At 35.5% G+C, this 16,009-nt stretch overlaps 1 protein-coding gene across 11 annotated transcripts in view; it reads left to right on the top strand.

Annotated features, from left to right (window-relative positions):
• Positions 1-16,009, top strand: part of LOC105225669 (protein sneaky) — a 392,025-nt gene that overhangs the window by 233,839 nt on the left and 142,177 nt on the right. Inside the window, exon 6 of one of the 11 annotated variants that reach the window (XR_007421636.1) lies at positions 6,273-6,450. The exons of 9 other annotated variants lie outside the window; for them this stretch is intronic. Coding sequence is in view for 1 of the 2 variants with exons in the window: in XM_049448026.1 (XP_049303983.1) it covers positions 11,049-11,063 (15 nt within the window). In the remaining variant the exon portion in view is untranslated. Of the gene's footprint in view, positions 1-6,272; positions 6,451-11,048; positions 12,351-16,009 lie in introns of those variants that run through there. One more of the 11 variants, XM_049448026.1, reaches the window with a different exon arrangement.

Here is a 16,009-nt window from a genome sequence, read left to right as displayed (position 1 = left end):
AATGTAATCCACAGGTGCATCTGCATTTGCCAAATGAGCCAGTCGTTCTATTTCAGTTGCGAACTCTTGCAATGACTCGTTCATTTTCTGACCCCTATTTTGCAGTTCGATCTGGTATATTTGTTTCCGGTGCTCACTACCATATCGTCTTTCTATCGCACTCATCAATGCCTCATAGTTGTCCCGTTCACAGTCTGGAATAGTCTGAAGGATTTCTGCCGCAGGTCCTTTCAATGATACAAACAAGGACGCCACCTTGTCCGCTGCATTCCAATTATTGGCCATTGCTGTCTTTTCAAACTGAAGTTTGAATATTTGAAATGGAATACTTCCATCGAATGTGGGTGCCTTCAATCTTTGATTATTTGTTGATGGTGCAGGGCCATGTAGTTGCAGTTCTCGCACACGATTACTCAGTTGAAGAAATTCTGATCTTAAATTTTCTTCGTCATTTTTTATTGTGCTTAATTCGTCTTCAAATTTTGAAAATTTCTTTTGCACTTGTGTGTTATTTTCTGTAATCTGTTGTACCAAACGCTTTTCTAACTGCGTATTATTTTCAGTTATTTGTTGTGTAAGGCTAGACTCTAACTGTGATGTATTTTCAGCTATTTGCGTTACTTGCTGTGCCAGACGATTTTCTGTTTGCACTACATTTTCTGCCATTTGCTTAATAGCCACTAACAACGTGTTCATGTCTACACTTGCTGATGTTCGTTGTTCTTCTACTTTCTCTTCTATCTTTGTAGAAGTTTCTGGCCCAACAAATTCGAACTCGTCCACATTAATTCCATCCGCTTCCATTGCTTCACGTAATCGTGCCTGCAGATCCGCCTTTTGCCCGCTTATCGGCAAATTACGCTCTTCCAGTTCCTTTTTTAATTGCTGAATTCTCAATTCTCCGAATTTAACCATCTTGAATTTGGATTATTTGACAATCCCACTTCTGACACCAATTGTTACGAATTTACTCTTGCTAGTTTACTTTGTTAGGTTCGTATCTCTGGATTGACTAATAAAATCAACACTGTTTAATTTAATTCAACAACTCTTTATTTCACAACTCGTCTACACTATAGCAGTTTACTCTTAGCACTGATTGATTACGTTGGCGCTGCCACGGTTTATATAGCCACGCATTTCTCGCTGATGCCGAAGTGTCCTTCTAGAATATTGCGTCTGGAAATTACCAGAACATAATGCTATACGGCGCCAGACGCAAGCAGACAGTCGTGGCGCCAGACTCAGCAATTTGTTTAACTAGACAAGCAGACAGTGCGGCGCCAGATGTCTATTGTTTCGACAAGCAGACAGCCGTGGCGCCAGATGTCTACAACAAGACAAATGCTATTCCATATACCTACAGCTGTTGTTCATAATCAGGGATGCATATTGTAATACAAATACAACTTAATACTAATTTTGTAACAGTATTTTAGCTTAGCTCCGTATTCTTCAATTAAATTTTTCCATCGTTTTAGTTTTGTGTTGGGATTTTTCTCGGATATAGAGAAAATTAGTGATTGGTGATCTGTACAAATCGTTAAGTCAGCTATCCCATAGAGGTAATTCCTAAGTTTTTGTAGTGCCCATACTATCGCTAACATTTCCTTCTCATTTGTCGAGTAATTTTGTTCTGTTGTAGTCAATCTTCTTGATATAAAGCTGATTGGGTTCTTTCCTTGGCTTAATACTGCGCCTATTGCGTAGTTACTTGCATCCGTGGTTAAGTCGAATCCCTTTTCAAAATCTGGTTGGTAAAGTTCTACTTTTTCTTTTAACCTAGTTTTTATTTCTTCTATAGCATTCGTCGCTTCTTTATATAGTTTAATCATTACATTAGTACTTTTATTTTTTGAGATGCTCCCATTTTCTCCTTTTAAATAAATGGTGAGGGGTTTGCATATATGTGCAAAATTTTTAACAACTTTCCTGTAATAGGATGCTAGTCCCAAGAACGATCGTAGTTCCTTCAAATTTTCGGGTGTTTTATATCTATTTATTGCGTCTATCTTACTAGGGTCCACGGTGATTCTTCCGTTATGGATTATGTGTCCCAGAAATTCAGTTGTGGTTTGAAAAAATTTTGATTTTTCTTCCGAAATCTTCATATTTGCGGAGTGTAGTGTTTGTACTATATTTGTAACATCTTTGATGTGTTGCTCTGGGTCAGCAGAGTAGATCAAGGCGTCGTCGAAGTAAAATATATGCACACTTCCCAATGTATGTTCGGAGAATATCATCCACACATCTCTGAAATGTTGCCGGAGCGTTCTTTAATCCAAACGGTAATCGAAGGAACTCATATTTAGCTCCATTTACCGAGAAGGCTATTTTTTCCCTATCTTCTGGTTTAATTAATATTTGGTGGAATCCAGATTCCAAATCTAGTGTTGTAAAATATCTTGCTTTCCCTAAATTCTGTAACGTCATTGTTATATCTGGAATTGGATATCTATCTGCGATCGTTTGCTTATTCAGTTTCTGAAAGTCTATCACCATTCGTTTCTTTGGTTTTCCTTCTTCGTCTAGTCCTTTCTTTGAAACTGTCCATATTGGTGAGTTGTATGGACTCTTGCTTTCTTTAATAATGTTGTTTTTTAATAATTTTTCTATTTCTTGCTTTACGAAATGTTGGTCTGCATAAGGGTATGGATATTGACGAACCCAGACTGGCTCTTTAGTCTCTGTCCTAATTTCTGCTTGTATCGTTGTTGTAAACGGTAATATCTCATTATTATAATTATTCTTCATTAGCTCGTGTATTTCTTTTTCATAGGTTTTATTTCCTATCGTATAATTAATTCTCTCTTGATTTTTTTTCTGTAGAGTATTCTCCCGTTCAAATGTTGCCGAGTAGTCAAACAGTTCTATTCTAGCTTTCATTTTACGTAATGCGTCTCGCCCTAATAGTATGTCGAATTCTTTTAGATCTGCGGTTTCATAAATATCCAAATCAAACCCTACTAAGTTAATTTCTCTTTTATGTGTTACTACTGAAGTTCCATTTAGTGTATTAAATTTTATTGGTTTACCTAGTCTTATCCTTTCTGCAAATGGATAGTCTTTACTTACATAACTACTTGTGGCACCTGTATTTATTAGTATATACACGTATGTTCCGTCTGGTGCAGTACGTCGGAGTGTTGGAAGACCGTGATGCCTTATAAAAAATGTTTCTGTTTGTTACTAGTATAATTAACGCTAGATACCTCATCCTGAGATCCTGCATCCTCGTCTTCACCTTCTTTGATCTGGTTCACTCGTTGGGCCTTACTTTGTGGTGCGAGTGATGTCTCATCCCGTAATCGCTTGAACTTTTGGCCAAAGTTTCGTACAACTTGCTTGAATGGATTACTGGGTCTTTGCTGAGGTGGCAGTTGTCGCTGAGGATATTCTTGTTGTTGATTTCTTTGCGTATGCTGTGCATGCCTACGGAATCGTCCTGATGAGTGTACATCCATAGGTTCAACTGGTGGTTGTCTTTGCTGTTGATACTGCTGTAACTGTTGGTATCCTTGCATCATGGGTTGCCTCATCTGTGACACCCGTGGTATATATTCTAGCTGATGATATTGTGAGTCATGTTGCACGTTCTCATTTTTGTGCTGCATTTTTATTTTGGATAATACAGTGTTTAATGCCTGATTAAGGTGATCGAAGTACACGTGAAGAGGTTTGTTTTCTTGACGTATCTTCATCATGTCTTCCTCCAGGACATACAGTGGTCGCTGATCTGCATAGGAGTCATCCAGTCTGTCTATTATTTCATCAAAGTTTAACTTTGTATTATTGTTGATGAGTATCTGGGCCGCTTTCCCAGTTATCTTTCCTCGAATTGATGTTAATGCTTCCGTGTAGATATTTTGTCCACGGAATTGTTTTACATTATTCATTAATGTAATAGCTAATCTTCTCCAGTTACGATATTCCTGATAGTCTCCACTGAATACGTTTATGGCTGATTTGAAGAGGTTTAAGTCTACCTCCTTTGGATCATTGTAGATACAAACTTCGCCCTTGGCTTCCTCTATGGGAGCTGGTCCTAGGTGAGCTTCGGCGAATCTGCGTTGTAAATCAACCACGATAGCTTGGAGAGCTAAGAATTCTGGTGCTTGAGCCATCTTTGTTTTTAGTTTGAGACACTTGAATACTTTTTGAAAAATTTGTTGTTTCCACTCGTATTCTCACTTTGAAGGAATATTTTGATTCCTTTTAGCAGTGGGTCCTGCTCGGGCGTCAATTAAGAATGCTATTTAGGCAATTCTAAAATATATATTTTACCAGGATATTACTCCTGGGTTTCTCTTTATTTAATATAAAAGTATTATAAAATACATCTAACTATATTTAAGGTTTATATTAAACTGAATTGAAGAACACACAGTGCGTCCGATACACTGTATTTATAGCTTTACACCAGCCTCGACCAGCTCCTACTATTTTTAGTCTTCGTTTTTTCACGCCTACAGTTGAGCGATCGTTTTTTCACACCAACATGCCCGAAGCTTCGCAGCAAATTAGACACTCGCTACGGCAAAATTTGTTCTTGCACTGGGCAAAAAAATGTATCAATTTTTTATGTATGAAAATGAAAATAATCTTGCGCAATGTATGTTGTGCAAGAGTACTTTTAAGAGTAAGCGTCTTTTCAATTTAAAAAAGCATTTTTTAAATTCTCATAAAGATATTTCTAATCTTGAAATTTCTGAAAGAGAAAACAAATTAGCGAATTAAAAAAAATGAACATTTACAAAGCAGTTGATACTGAAGAAAAAGGTAAACAAAAGCAAAAGGCGTCGTTTATAGTTGCTCTTTATTTTCGGTGTAGCTGCTTTGTTTACTTTTTGTTTCGCTGCTTGCTTCGCTTCTTGTTCTTCTTAACTAACATTTGTATAATTTTGTGCGTGTGGTAGTTTGGTCGACACTGCTTTACACTGATGTAGCGTGGCGTGCTGTGATTCGTTGTTTTAGGTGTCATGATATTTGCTGTAGATTTTTGTGGCATGATGTTATCTCCCTTTGTTTGAATGTTCACGTTGTATGTGCGTGATATGCTGTTGCTAGGTGATATTGTTACATATATATATTATATATATAGGTGAAAGTATTAACTCGCGCTAACACGTGTTTGATTGATTGTTTTCTTTTAAGTCGTTCGTGAGTTATAGCGTCGCAAACATGGAGCAAAATAAAGAGAAAGGACGGCATATTTTACAGTACTACTACGATAAAGGTAAAAATGTATCTCAAGCCGCCAAAAAAATTTGTGCAGTTTATGGACCCGATACAGTTTCCATTTCCACCGCACAACGATGGTTTCAACGTTTTCGTTCTGGTGTAGAGGTGGTCGAAGATGCGCCGCGCTCCGGAAGGTTGTCGTCGAAAATTGCAATAAAATCGCTGAATTGGTCGAAAGAGACCGGCATAGTAGTCATCAAATCGTTATAAACCATTTGAAGAAGCTTGGAGTCACTAAGAAGCTCGATGTATGGGTGCGACACGAATTGATTCAATAAAAATACCGCAAGATTTTTTTGACAACCCAATAGTTTTGTTCACCTAACGGTTGTACCTATCACCTAAAACTAAGCGAGATAGATATAGGCTTATATATGTATATGTACATATATAAACGATCTGGACGAAGAGAAAAGTTGAATTTCGGTTGACTGTCTGTCTGTCCGAACACAAATCGCCACTAATCGAAAATATATAAAGTTCCGTAACTAAGCGCTCAATTAAGAATTGAAGCTGTTAGCACAAGGAATGACAGAAGCTAAGGGCACCTGTGGGTACAACCTTTTGAAAAAGTGGGCGTGTCCCCGCCGTCTAATAATGTACATAGCTCTTAAACCACTTAAGCTACAATAACCAAATTTCCGATTTCGTCAAAATTTAGTACGTGGCATTCTTCTTACATTCTTATGTAACATTGTGAAAATAGACGAAATCGGACAACAACCATGCCTACTTCCCATACAGCAAAATTTTAAATTTCACTTGTTTCGTTCAGTTTCCAGTACACAAATCAAGTAGCTATGAATATAACTGGATACAACTTTGCACAATTAATATCTTTAGTGTATGCCACATTATGACCAAGAATTGTTTAAATCCAATCAAAACTTTTCAATCCCCCAGGAAACCATATATTTAGACCCCTGTACCTATTTTCAGATTTTGTTATGTATTCTTGTAATGTTAAAATAATAAAAAATTTATATTAAAAATATTAATTTACATTTTTTACTTGAAATTTCTGACTCTAGACTAAAATATTCCCATAACATCGTATTGGATATAGTAATAGATAAGGCTCCACGTGGAACGGGAGGTATAAGCTGGGGTCAAAGTAGAAGTTTCGAAGACCTAGACTATATGGAGACATTAATAACACACACCTTTGCAAAAAGAAACCCATCAATGGGGCAAGAAACTGCAGCGAAAGTAAGTCTCGGCTAAATCAAATAAAAACCACCTATACCCAAAACTTCCAAGTCGATTGTAGAGAACTCTGAAATGTGAAATTCTTTTAGTTACTTGGGCAAGTTATAGGCATGCACATTTGGTTTTACCATACTTTACTATTATTTTGTTATTTTAGTTAATAATTTGAATTAAATTTTTTTTTATTTTACGTAATTCATTACTTCTTAAAATACTAAATTTTCTTAATACTTATCTGTACTTAAATAAAAACTAATCAGCAAAATTTTTTTGCCAATTTTATCGATTCTCATTAGCCGAAGGAATTTTTTTCCTATCTGGTGCCTCACGACACCACATTTCTTTTTTTATTTCTTTATGGCTTCCAATCATAGAAAGCCTGTAAGCGGTTAGACGTAATCAGAGTGTTGACTTGAAGTCACGAAAAATTAAAAAAAAAAAAATTATTTACAAAGTTATAGTTGTTTGTGTTGACCATGTTCCAAAAAAAAGGTACTTGCGGTGACAACCACAAGTCCTTGGAGATTCATCTAAAATCAATCGGACAAAAAAAATTAGTTTTATAAATGGGCTGATCGAAGGATTTTTTTGTTTCAAAATTAACAAAGTGGCGGCCTCAAGATTCAGTATTCAGTAGGACAAAGTCTAACACAGCAAAGGCTTTAAGCAGTGCCCTTCCTCTTGGGTTAGTTGCTTTGCTTCCCCATTCTATCGCCCAGGCATTGAAGTCAGCCGCAATTATGTTTGGTGTAGTTGTGGTTGCTTCGTTCACAAGTTCGTCAAGTATCTTTTCATATTCGTCAAGTGGGATACTTGGCGGTATACAGCAGCTGTAGAAGTAGATTCCATATATTTTCGCTCTTGCGTAATAGGCCCTTCCAGTCAGTGGATTGTGTTGAAACGTTTTGTCTCCACATGCCCATATTGCTACCTTTTTTGTGATATCTGAGATCCACTTATCAGTCGTTTTATTTTTATAATGTTCACAAATAATTGCTAATTCAATACTATTTTCATATACCGTTTGCGTCAATAGCTCCTGAGCCGCCTCACAGTGGTTCAGGTTTATTTGCAGGATCTTCACTTTGAATTTTTACTGCACGCTGCTACGTAGATGGGACATTTTTGACTCCCTATTTTGTGTTCGGTGTTCGTTTTTCCACTCTTTTTGCACGCAATGCAAAAGGGTTTATTAGCGCAGGTATTTGCAAAATAACCCTCCTCTCCGCACTTAATACAGCACTTACTCCTGTCTTCCAGGTTGCTGCACGCCTTCGGCACATATCCATATTCGAGATACCTAAAGCACTTCTTCAGTTGGCCTTCTCCCTAATCCTGCAGATTGTCCAGCCGATCCTGATCTTTTGGGCCTGTAGTAAGTGTCTTGCTTCTTGCGCGGGAAGACTTATCACGGCTATTTGGGTGCCCGCGTAGGCCGCTCTGATAGTTTTTACCGCTGCTACGTTAAAGAGGCCAAGTTCTTTAATTTCAGATCGGATTGCTTCTTTTGTGGTGACATCGTCCAGGTCCCGCAGCTCCCCGTGGTTTCTGGCCTCAGTGTTTTGATTTGTGCCTGGTCGCCCAAAATTCTGCCTATCTCTTCTTTATATCCTTCAGTGCTTCCTGTTGGCTCCTTCTTTAGCTCAAGTAGGATTTCTCCTTTGGCTGTATTTTTAACTCTTGAGACATTTTTACCAAGTTCTCGTAGTGTTCCATTTGTTTTGACTGTTCGAAGAATGTCTCCGAACGTCATTTCACCAGATTTTGTAATCACGGTAGCATCAGGTCGAAGGCTTTTTGTCGTGTTTGCATCCTTTTTATTCGTTTTCCTCTGTGTCCAACGCTGGACCGTTACCCAGTCTTCCTTTGTCCCTGGTTTCCCTCCAACATCTTTTGGATAGCTACCTCTGTGCTCACTTATCAGGTCGACTACAGTTCTCGTCGATAGCACTTCATGGACGGTTTTGGTTTTTTTTGGGGCGTTTTTCTCCCATTTGCTTGCCGTCACGTGGTCTTTTAGGTGTTGCTTCGACTACCTTTGTCTGGCTTGACACATTACGTCTTAGTTCGCCTAGTCGGGCGTGCTCGTCTTTGGCACATGCGTGAAGTTTCGCGATAGAGCCAAGTAGCTCCCGCATGAAATTGTTTATAGAGCACTGCGGTGGGTGCATCATATCCGCTAGCTTGTTTATTAATTATCCTAATTCTGCCATGTGGTCTCGTTTGCATAGTCTTCCCATTAATGACGGCGTATCTTCCTGCAACGCCGGTGGTGAAGATTTCGCTCGCGCAGGTCTGTCCACCGATAGCACTTTTACAGGCGATCTGGCCAATCGCGAAGCCTTCTTAAAGGGATCCATCTCTGGGTACTCCGCATATTTGTTGCTGCTATTGTTGTTATCGTTGTTAATTTTTTCCATTATTTTCTCCATAAATCAGTTTTACCAGCCCATCGTGTGCAGGGGGGCGGGCCGAAATAGACAAGAACGGGTGTACCCTCGGAGACGATGCCCCTACCCCAGTTCCCTGAGGCCTGTCCTTCGCTTTACTGGTCCTGGAATACGCGGAAGTACCGGCGCTCGCCCGAAGCAACGCAGACTACTAGTTCTGCGCCCAATGGACACTTCCTAACCAAGGCCCGAAGGGGCTGGTTACTGATACATATCAGTGGGAAACAGCATTTCTTGACTTGAAAATCGACCAATAAACCATGTTGTCAATTTTATTCTACATATATATATTTGCGGAGTTGTCACTTTTTCCTTCTCATACATTTCAGAAATGCAAATACATATTCAATTTATAATTTTTAGCTTTGGCCATCGTCGCGAAAAGACGCTTGTAGGCAAAGGCTTGTTCGGGGAGATGTGATGTTGTCTGCTTTTATGAATGAAGCGAGTTTGTCTGTTGAAAGTGCGCTTGCGTTCATAAATGAAAATATTGTTGTTAGGTGTTTTTCTACAAATTTGGGCATCGACTATTTGGCTGCCATATTGATTTGTGACGCTATTTGAAACCATTGTTGTTTTTGTAGAACAATATTTGTAATTTTTGCGGGTGACATATCCACATGGGAACGCAATAAGTATGTAAGTATGTTGTGTATGCATTATTTGTGTGGGAATGTGATACGCAGATACATACCCTGCCGGGAACTCAGCTAACTTTTAATGCACTTTACCGTGCAATTCTGTACTGTGATACAGTCTCAAGTCTTAATTTTAGATTTTTATTTAGAGACAATTTTTGAGACTTGAGACGATTTTGCCATTCTGTAAGTGAAAGTCACAAAATCTATTACATTTCATTATTCAGAGATGTTTTTACACTTGAATGATAATAAATATGTCGATAACAAATATTAAATTTTCTATAATATAGTCAAAAAACATATGTTGACTCGTTTCATAATATTTACGAAATTTATGTAAAATTGATTTATTTTTAACCTTTTCGTGCTTGAGTTGCTTACAAAATATAAGGAAACGACAATCGATTAATATCTATGATGATCTCTATTCAGTATATTAAAAATGGCAGACGAGAGTTATTTTTAGTTTTGTGACCTGCTAACTACTAGGTCTCAATATTTTGAGACTAACGCTAGAGACTATTTAGTGAATAGTAACTAGTCACAAATTGAGATTTTACCTCAAAATGACTTAAATAGAGACTAGAGACTGGTTACAGAATTCCGCTATTAATCTAACTATTTCGCAACTAGAGGCGATTGAAATTGGGCTATTTTTTATGGAGCCAACTGACGATTTTAATATTGCGATGTCCTAGGCAGTGGCTTTTCAACTAACTTAAAGTTAGCTACTTAGTAGTTGGCTATATATTAGCTATTAGCTATTTATTTAAATAGTAAACCTTTTAACTCTGTGACCAAGTCACCTAAGAAACTAACAATGTTACCGGGTTAACTGTTTCCAACGTAAACACCAATAGGGAAAATAGAAATGTTGGGAAAGTTAACAATTTTAGCCAAAATCGGCCAAAGTTGCATTCGAGAACTTTTAAATAATGGTAATCCATCAATATTCAAATTAATCACTATTTTGTGGCAATCGTTTAATATGCTTGGAATTTTAAACAGATGTTTTCTTAAACTAAAATGGCAATACACACCAGGAAAAACATGTCTTACGCATAAGCGTTCCCTTTTCCCAATAAATGAGTTTGCACTCAAAGGTACATCTAAATTTTCTTCAGCTAAAATATGCAACAACTCTTCGAAACACTTGCGAGATATGATATTTTTGAAATACCAATCACCGATTTTTTCTTTTAAGGTTTTTATACTGCAAATTTTTGCTCGAAAGTATTGCCAATATCACTACTTTCCATATGGCCTTCGTCATAACACTGAGCATTAACAGAGGAGCACGTGGCTTTTAATTGAGCTACACTATTAGACAAAAGTTTACACATCTTTTTCCTTTTTGATTAACCGTCTCAAATGCCTTTTGCTTACACCCCTCATTTTACGTTGTACAAGTATACAATAATTAAAATTTAAAGCAATCATTTTGAAAATTTGTACTCTTTTTAATGTAATTAATAACTTTATCTTTTAAAATTTTGTGTCACTTTAGCTTGCACACGATTGATCCACTGATTCACGGACAATTGACTACAGCCTACTAATAACGAAAAGAGAGATTACAAAGAACTAACAGTAAAGATGAGAAAATAAATCAAAAACAAAAACACCTGAATTCTCTATGCTCGCCCTGATGTGGGTATTTATGCATTACATTGTAGTAGTCATTAAAGTTAATTAGAAATGTGTTTTTTGCGTAGTTGACTACCGAATTGCTGGCAGCATATTTACATGTGTACGAATATAAGTATGTATGATGCTATTTGAACCGATTCTTGTTTTTGTAAAGCAATTTTTGTAGTTTTTGTGGGTGACATATTTACATGTGTACGCATATTTGTATGTTGGTTTGTGTATACATTATTTGTTCGGCAATGTCGTACACATATGCATATGCGCGCACAAAATGATATTGAAAATTTATTACGATTTGAATTTGAATTCTACCTACATAAGTGTGTTTGTAACTATGTGCTAATATCTAGATGCGTATGAAAATTTAAATGATGAAATGTGATTTACATATAATATTGTTGTTATACGAGTATATAATATTAAGTGTTTTAGGATGTCTCATATACATACATACATATGTACATTACAATGTGTCATTCTGAGGCAACCTTTTTTTTAACTGAAAAACATGCTCAAAACTTTCGAAAATGTGTAAAAAAAAGTCACTCAAAAGATGAGCTCTTAATATTAATATTAAGAGGTGCCTATTTCAAATTTTCTGTTTTCCATATAAATTACATGAAAAAAAAAAATAATTTTTTTTGTGGTGGTTATTGTGCGGAGGTTTTATATGTGCCCCGATAGCTGCCAGTAGGGATGGTAAACTCGATTCCGATTCTACTCGAAAATCGAGTTTTCTCGTAAAATAATCGTGCAATATGATTGCATGTAAACGTATAAAATTATATCCAAAAGACTAACATACGTCTGTAATAAGAATGTATATTTCTAAGCATAATTTTCATTGAATTGCCAGCTCTGTTCACGCACCACTTTTAAGTTTCTCCTTCTTAGCTAGTTGTGGTGAAACACGCTCATCGCATTTTGTTAGCTTTTGACAGTTCACATGCTTGTCCGCTGTTGGATCTTGTCTATAAATATACTTACGTTCTCTGTATATAGTCATAAACACGAACTTAAAATAAAATTTATTATGCAGATGACAGGGTCAAAACGGCATTTTCGACGGTAAGTGGCCACTACGAGCTTAATTGTATGCCCAGCACGCGCAACGTTTTAAAAACTCATAAATTATGTTTTAAGAGACTAAATTAATAAAATTTGTGTTACATACTTAGACTATATTAATTATTTCTACTAGCTTTATAGAATATATCGACTCCACAACGAAAATTTTTAAGAAAATAAGAGAATCAAATTTGAAAATTCAAGGCGAAAAGTGGCATTTTGCAGTATTTACAACGAAATTTTTAGGTCATGTTGTTTCAATTTGTATTAGACCAGATCCATCGAAAATTAAAGCAATGGCAGCGGTGTCATCACCATCCAACACAGACGAAATGGGCATTACGGGATATTATCCTAAATTTATGCGTGATTATGCAAGGATTATCTATCCACTGATTCGGTTTAAAAAAAATCGCGTTGTTAAGAATTAATAAAGTGAATTTTTTAACTCTTTTGAAACATTAAAAAAGTTAATTACAAGTGAGCTGGTTTTGCAATCACCAGATTTCAATGAAAAATTTATACCAACAACTGACGCATCGCATTTTGTCATCGGGTCAGTTCCAATTTACTTTACATCACGGATTGGTTATTCGACTATAGAAAAAGAGATGCTTGCTGTAGTTTAGTCAGTAAAACACTTTCGAACCTATCTGTACGGTCGTAAATTTGTAATTAAATTCGATCACAAACCTTTGACGTGGTTAAATAATCTCAAAGAACCTAACGTAAAACTGCAAGGGTACAAAATTTTTCTTAAATGGAAAGATAGTATAGCGGCCGATAGTTTAGCAGATACATATATAAAGAACGAGGACTGCAAAACGTATTTAATAATGGAAATACTTTAAACGATAACGGTGAAGAACAGGTAGAGACTTGATCAACGGACGGCACAGTTCACATTGAGCAAGAAGATAACTTAACATTCATTTTTACTATAATACAGAAAAAGCGGTTAACTATTACAAAAATCAAATATATCTTAGCTATCGTGAAAAAGAAAAGTTTTTTTCTATAAACATTGTACACAAAAAGTGTCAATCACATATTGTTGTAGCAGAAAAATCAAATTGAAAAGAAATAGTGAGAAAAGTAATGAAAGAAAAGAGGATAATGTACATTTTTGTGAGAACGATGAAATTTTTCTTAAATTCAAAGACATTTATAATCAAAAATTTAGATTCAAAGCTTTAATTTTATATATGTAGGTCCAAGATAAAGTATAATAGATAATAGAAATTTCGGACAAAAATGTATTCTAATTCTATCTATTATAGAAAACGAATACCTTCGAAACAATTACAGAGGTATATAGGAAATATTTTATAAACTAAAAATTATTTTTTTTACCCTAAATTCAAATTCAATTTCTAACAAAAGCAAAACAAGGCAGAAATCCAATTGAAGAAATTACAGAGACCCCAAAGTATTTCAACGACATACAGAAGTAAGTATGCACTATATATTGGCGTAAAGAAGTCAAATTATTTGCAAAATAAAAAATATATATTTTGGGTTTTTTACAAAAACAACTACTCATAATATTGCCTTCACGAATATGACATACTGATATCATTGACATATTCTGTTATTAAGAACCGTTAGATTTTCTCATTAAAAAGCGAAAATCACGTCACATAAATAAGTATGCAATTTACCATTTCAGTATGGTTTCGATTGATACACAGTGTTCATACGTTTTTGAAGCAATAAGTAGTTTTTTTATAAAATAGGAATTTTCCAATGTTTTCATGAAATTGCAATTACATTTTGATCATGGAGCCGCCCGTCAAGGAACTATCACAAAATTTTAAAGATGCTATTATAAAACTATATAAAGAAAGCAAAAATCAGAGGCAATTTGGAAAAATAATAAATATAAGTAATTCTAGTATTCAACAAATAGTAGAAAAATACAAAAAAAAACATTTGATTCCAAGGATCGGCACATTATCACACACAAGATACAGGCTAATCTGAAAAAAAGTGCTCCAAAATTGCCCACTGAAATTAAAAATGAGACCAGTAAAAGCTGCCCATCCCCAAACTATTCGTCGAGTGCTGTATGATGCTGGTTACCATGGTCGTAATGTACGTAAAAAGCCATTCATAAGCAACATTAACAGACAAAAAAGATTAAATTTTGTGAAAGCACGAAAGTAAACACAGAGAATATTTCTGGAATTCTGTTATTTTCTCAAATGAAAGTAACCCAGCGGGATAATGGATCACCGGTTACATTTTTATTTGAAGAATGCTTCGAAGAAAATTCTATGTAGAATTCTTCCACACCAGGTAATACATAAAAGTAAGCTATGCGGCTAAATTCTACTGCGTTCATATTTACAATAGACTAATATATGTATAATATGTAAATATTTTCATTATTTCGTCAAATCATCAAGCAATCATCAAAACGGTTAAATACAGTGCATACTTATTTTTTCACATAGATATTTGGTTTCCGTACCGAAACGTCATGTAACTCACAACAATAGACAAATTACAAAGTACGTTTCACAAACTTAATGACAGAAATTGTGTTGCAATTTTGGCAGCTTTGAAACAACGTATACAATTTTCAGGAAAAATACGAAAATTACTGATAGTGAATGCTGCATACTCCACAGCACAGGTTAAGAGAAAAAGAAATCAATGAGACACATACTATACACACAGTAGTACATATGTGTAAACATAAAACGGGTAACGGATATCGAACGTTTACACGGTACATTAAATGAACATTTGAGAATAATAGAAGCAGATAAAAGCAATCAGACAGAAGATCTAAATCACAAAAATTTCAAATATTTAACTCCTTTATAACACAATACATTCAACAACAAAAATGAGGCCCATTGGTTTTATAATTATAATACACATATAATAAAGAATCAATTCAGAATTTATCTAGAAAATACGAAGCAGAAAAAATTAAAAAGATTGGTCAACTTAACCAAAAAGGCACCATGAGTCAAATTAGTTGCATAATGTAAAATTAACAAAGAAATTGGAAAAAACCGAAATACAAGCAATTGCATAAATATAAACCGTAACTATGTGGCGGACACATCCAATAAAGGAAGAATTTAATATTATAAAACGCAATTAAAGCGCAGGTACAAATTCGTAATCCAAAACTCAAATAAAATCTTCCCCATTACCCTAATTTCCCTCCAAGCGGATAAGCGAAGTAAAGCAGAAGCTATAGTCCAACCGCAAATTACTAATATGCTTTCAAATTATCGCATAAATAGCTAGCAGATCTCAACTGCAAATTAGATATTATTCTAGGCAGCGACCTTATACCGCAAATAATACTTAAAAGTGTTGGACAACCACTATTCTAGCTTATAACACCATATTCGGTTGAATTCTAAGTGACCTAGTTACAGAACCAGTTACCATCACACCAACTCAAATCAAGGATAATGCAAACAAATACTTCAATTCACAATTAAAGACATTTCAAAAGTTAGAAAAATTTCCCCCCGTAACAAACAAAACTCTAAAAGATCAGTATTGTGAAGACTAAAGATACAACTATGGGACCAAATAATGGCCGGTACGTCGTACAACTATCTTCAGAGCCGTAATTGTCCAATACCCCACACATTGGCAGAAAAAAACAAAAGTCAAAATTGAGTCTGACAATCCCGATATTGAAAACTCAAATATATACGAACAAGTAAAACCGAACTGCAATTTTGCAGATACAAATACCACGATGGGTAAGCAATTCCC

The sequence above is a fragment of the Bactrocera dorsalis genome, chromosome 2, assembly GCF_023373825.1.
Source record: "Bactrocera dorsalis isolate Fly_Bdor chromosome 2, ASM2337382v1, whole genome shotgun sequence".
Taxonomy (NCBI): domain Eukaryota; kingdom Metazoa; phylum Arthropoda; class Insecta; order Diptera; family Tephritidae; genus Bactrocera; species Bactrocera dorsalis.
The sequence above is the reverse complement of the archived record's forward strand: the minus strand, read 5'-3'. Positions and strand labels throughout refer to the sequence as shown.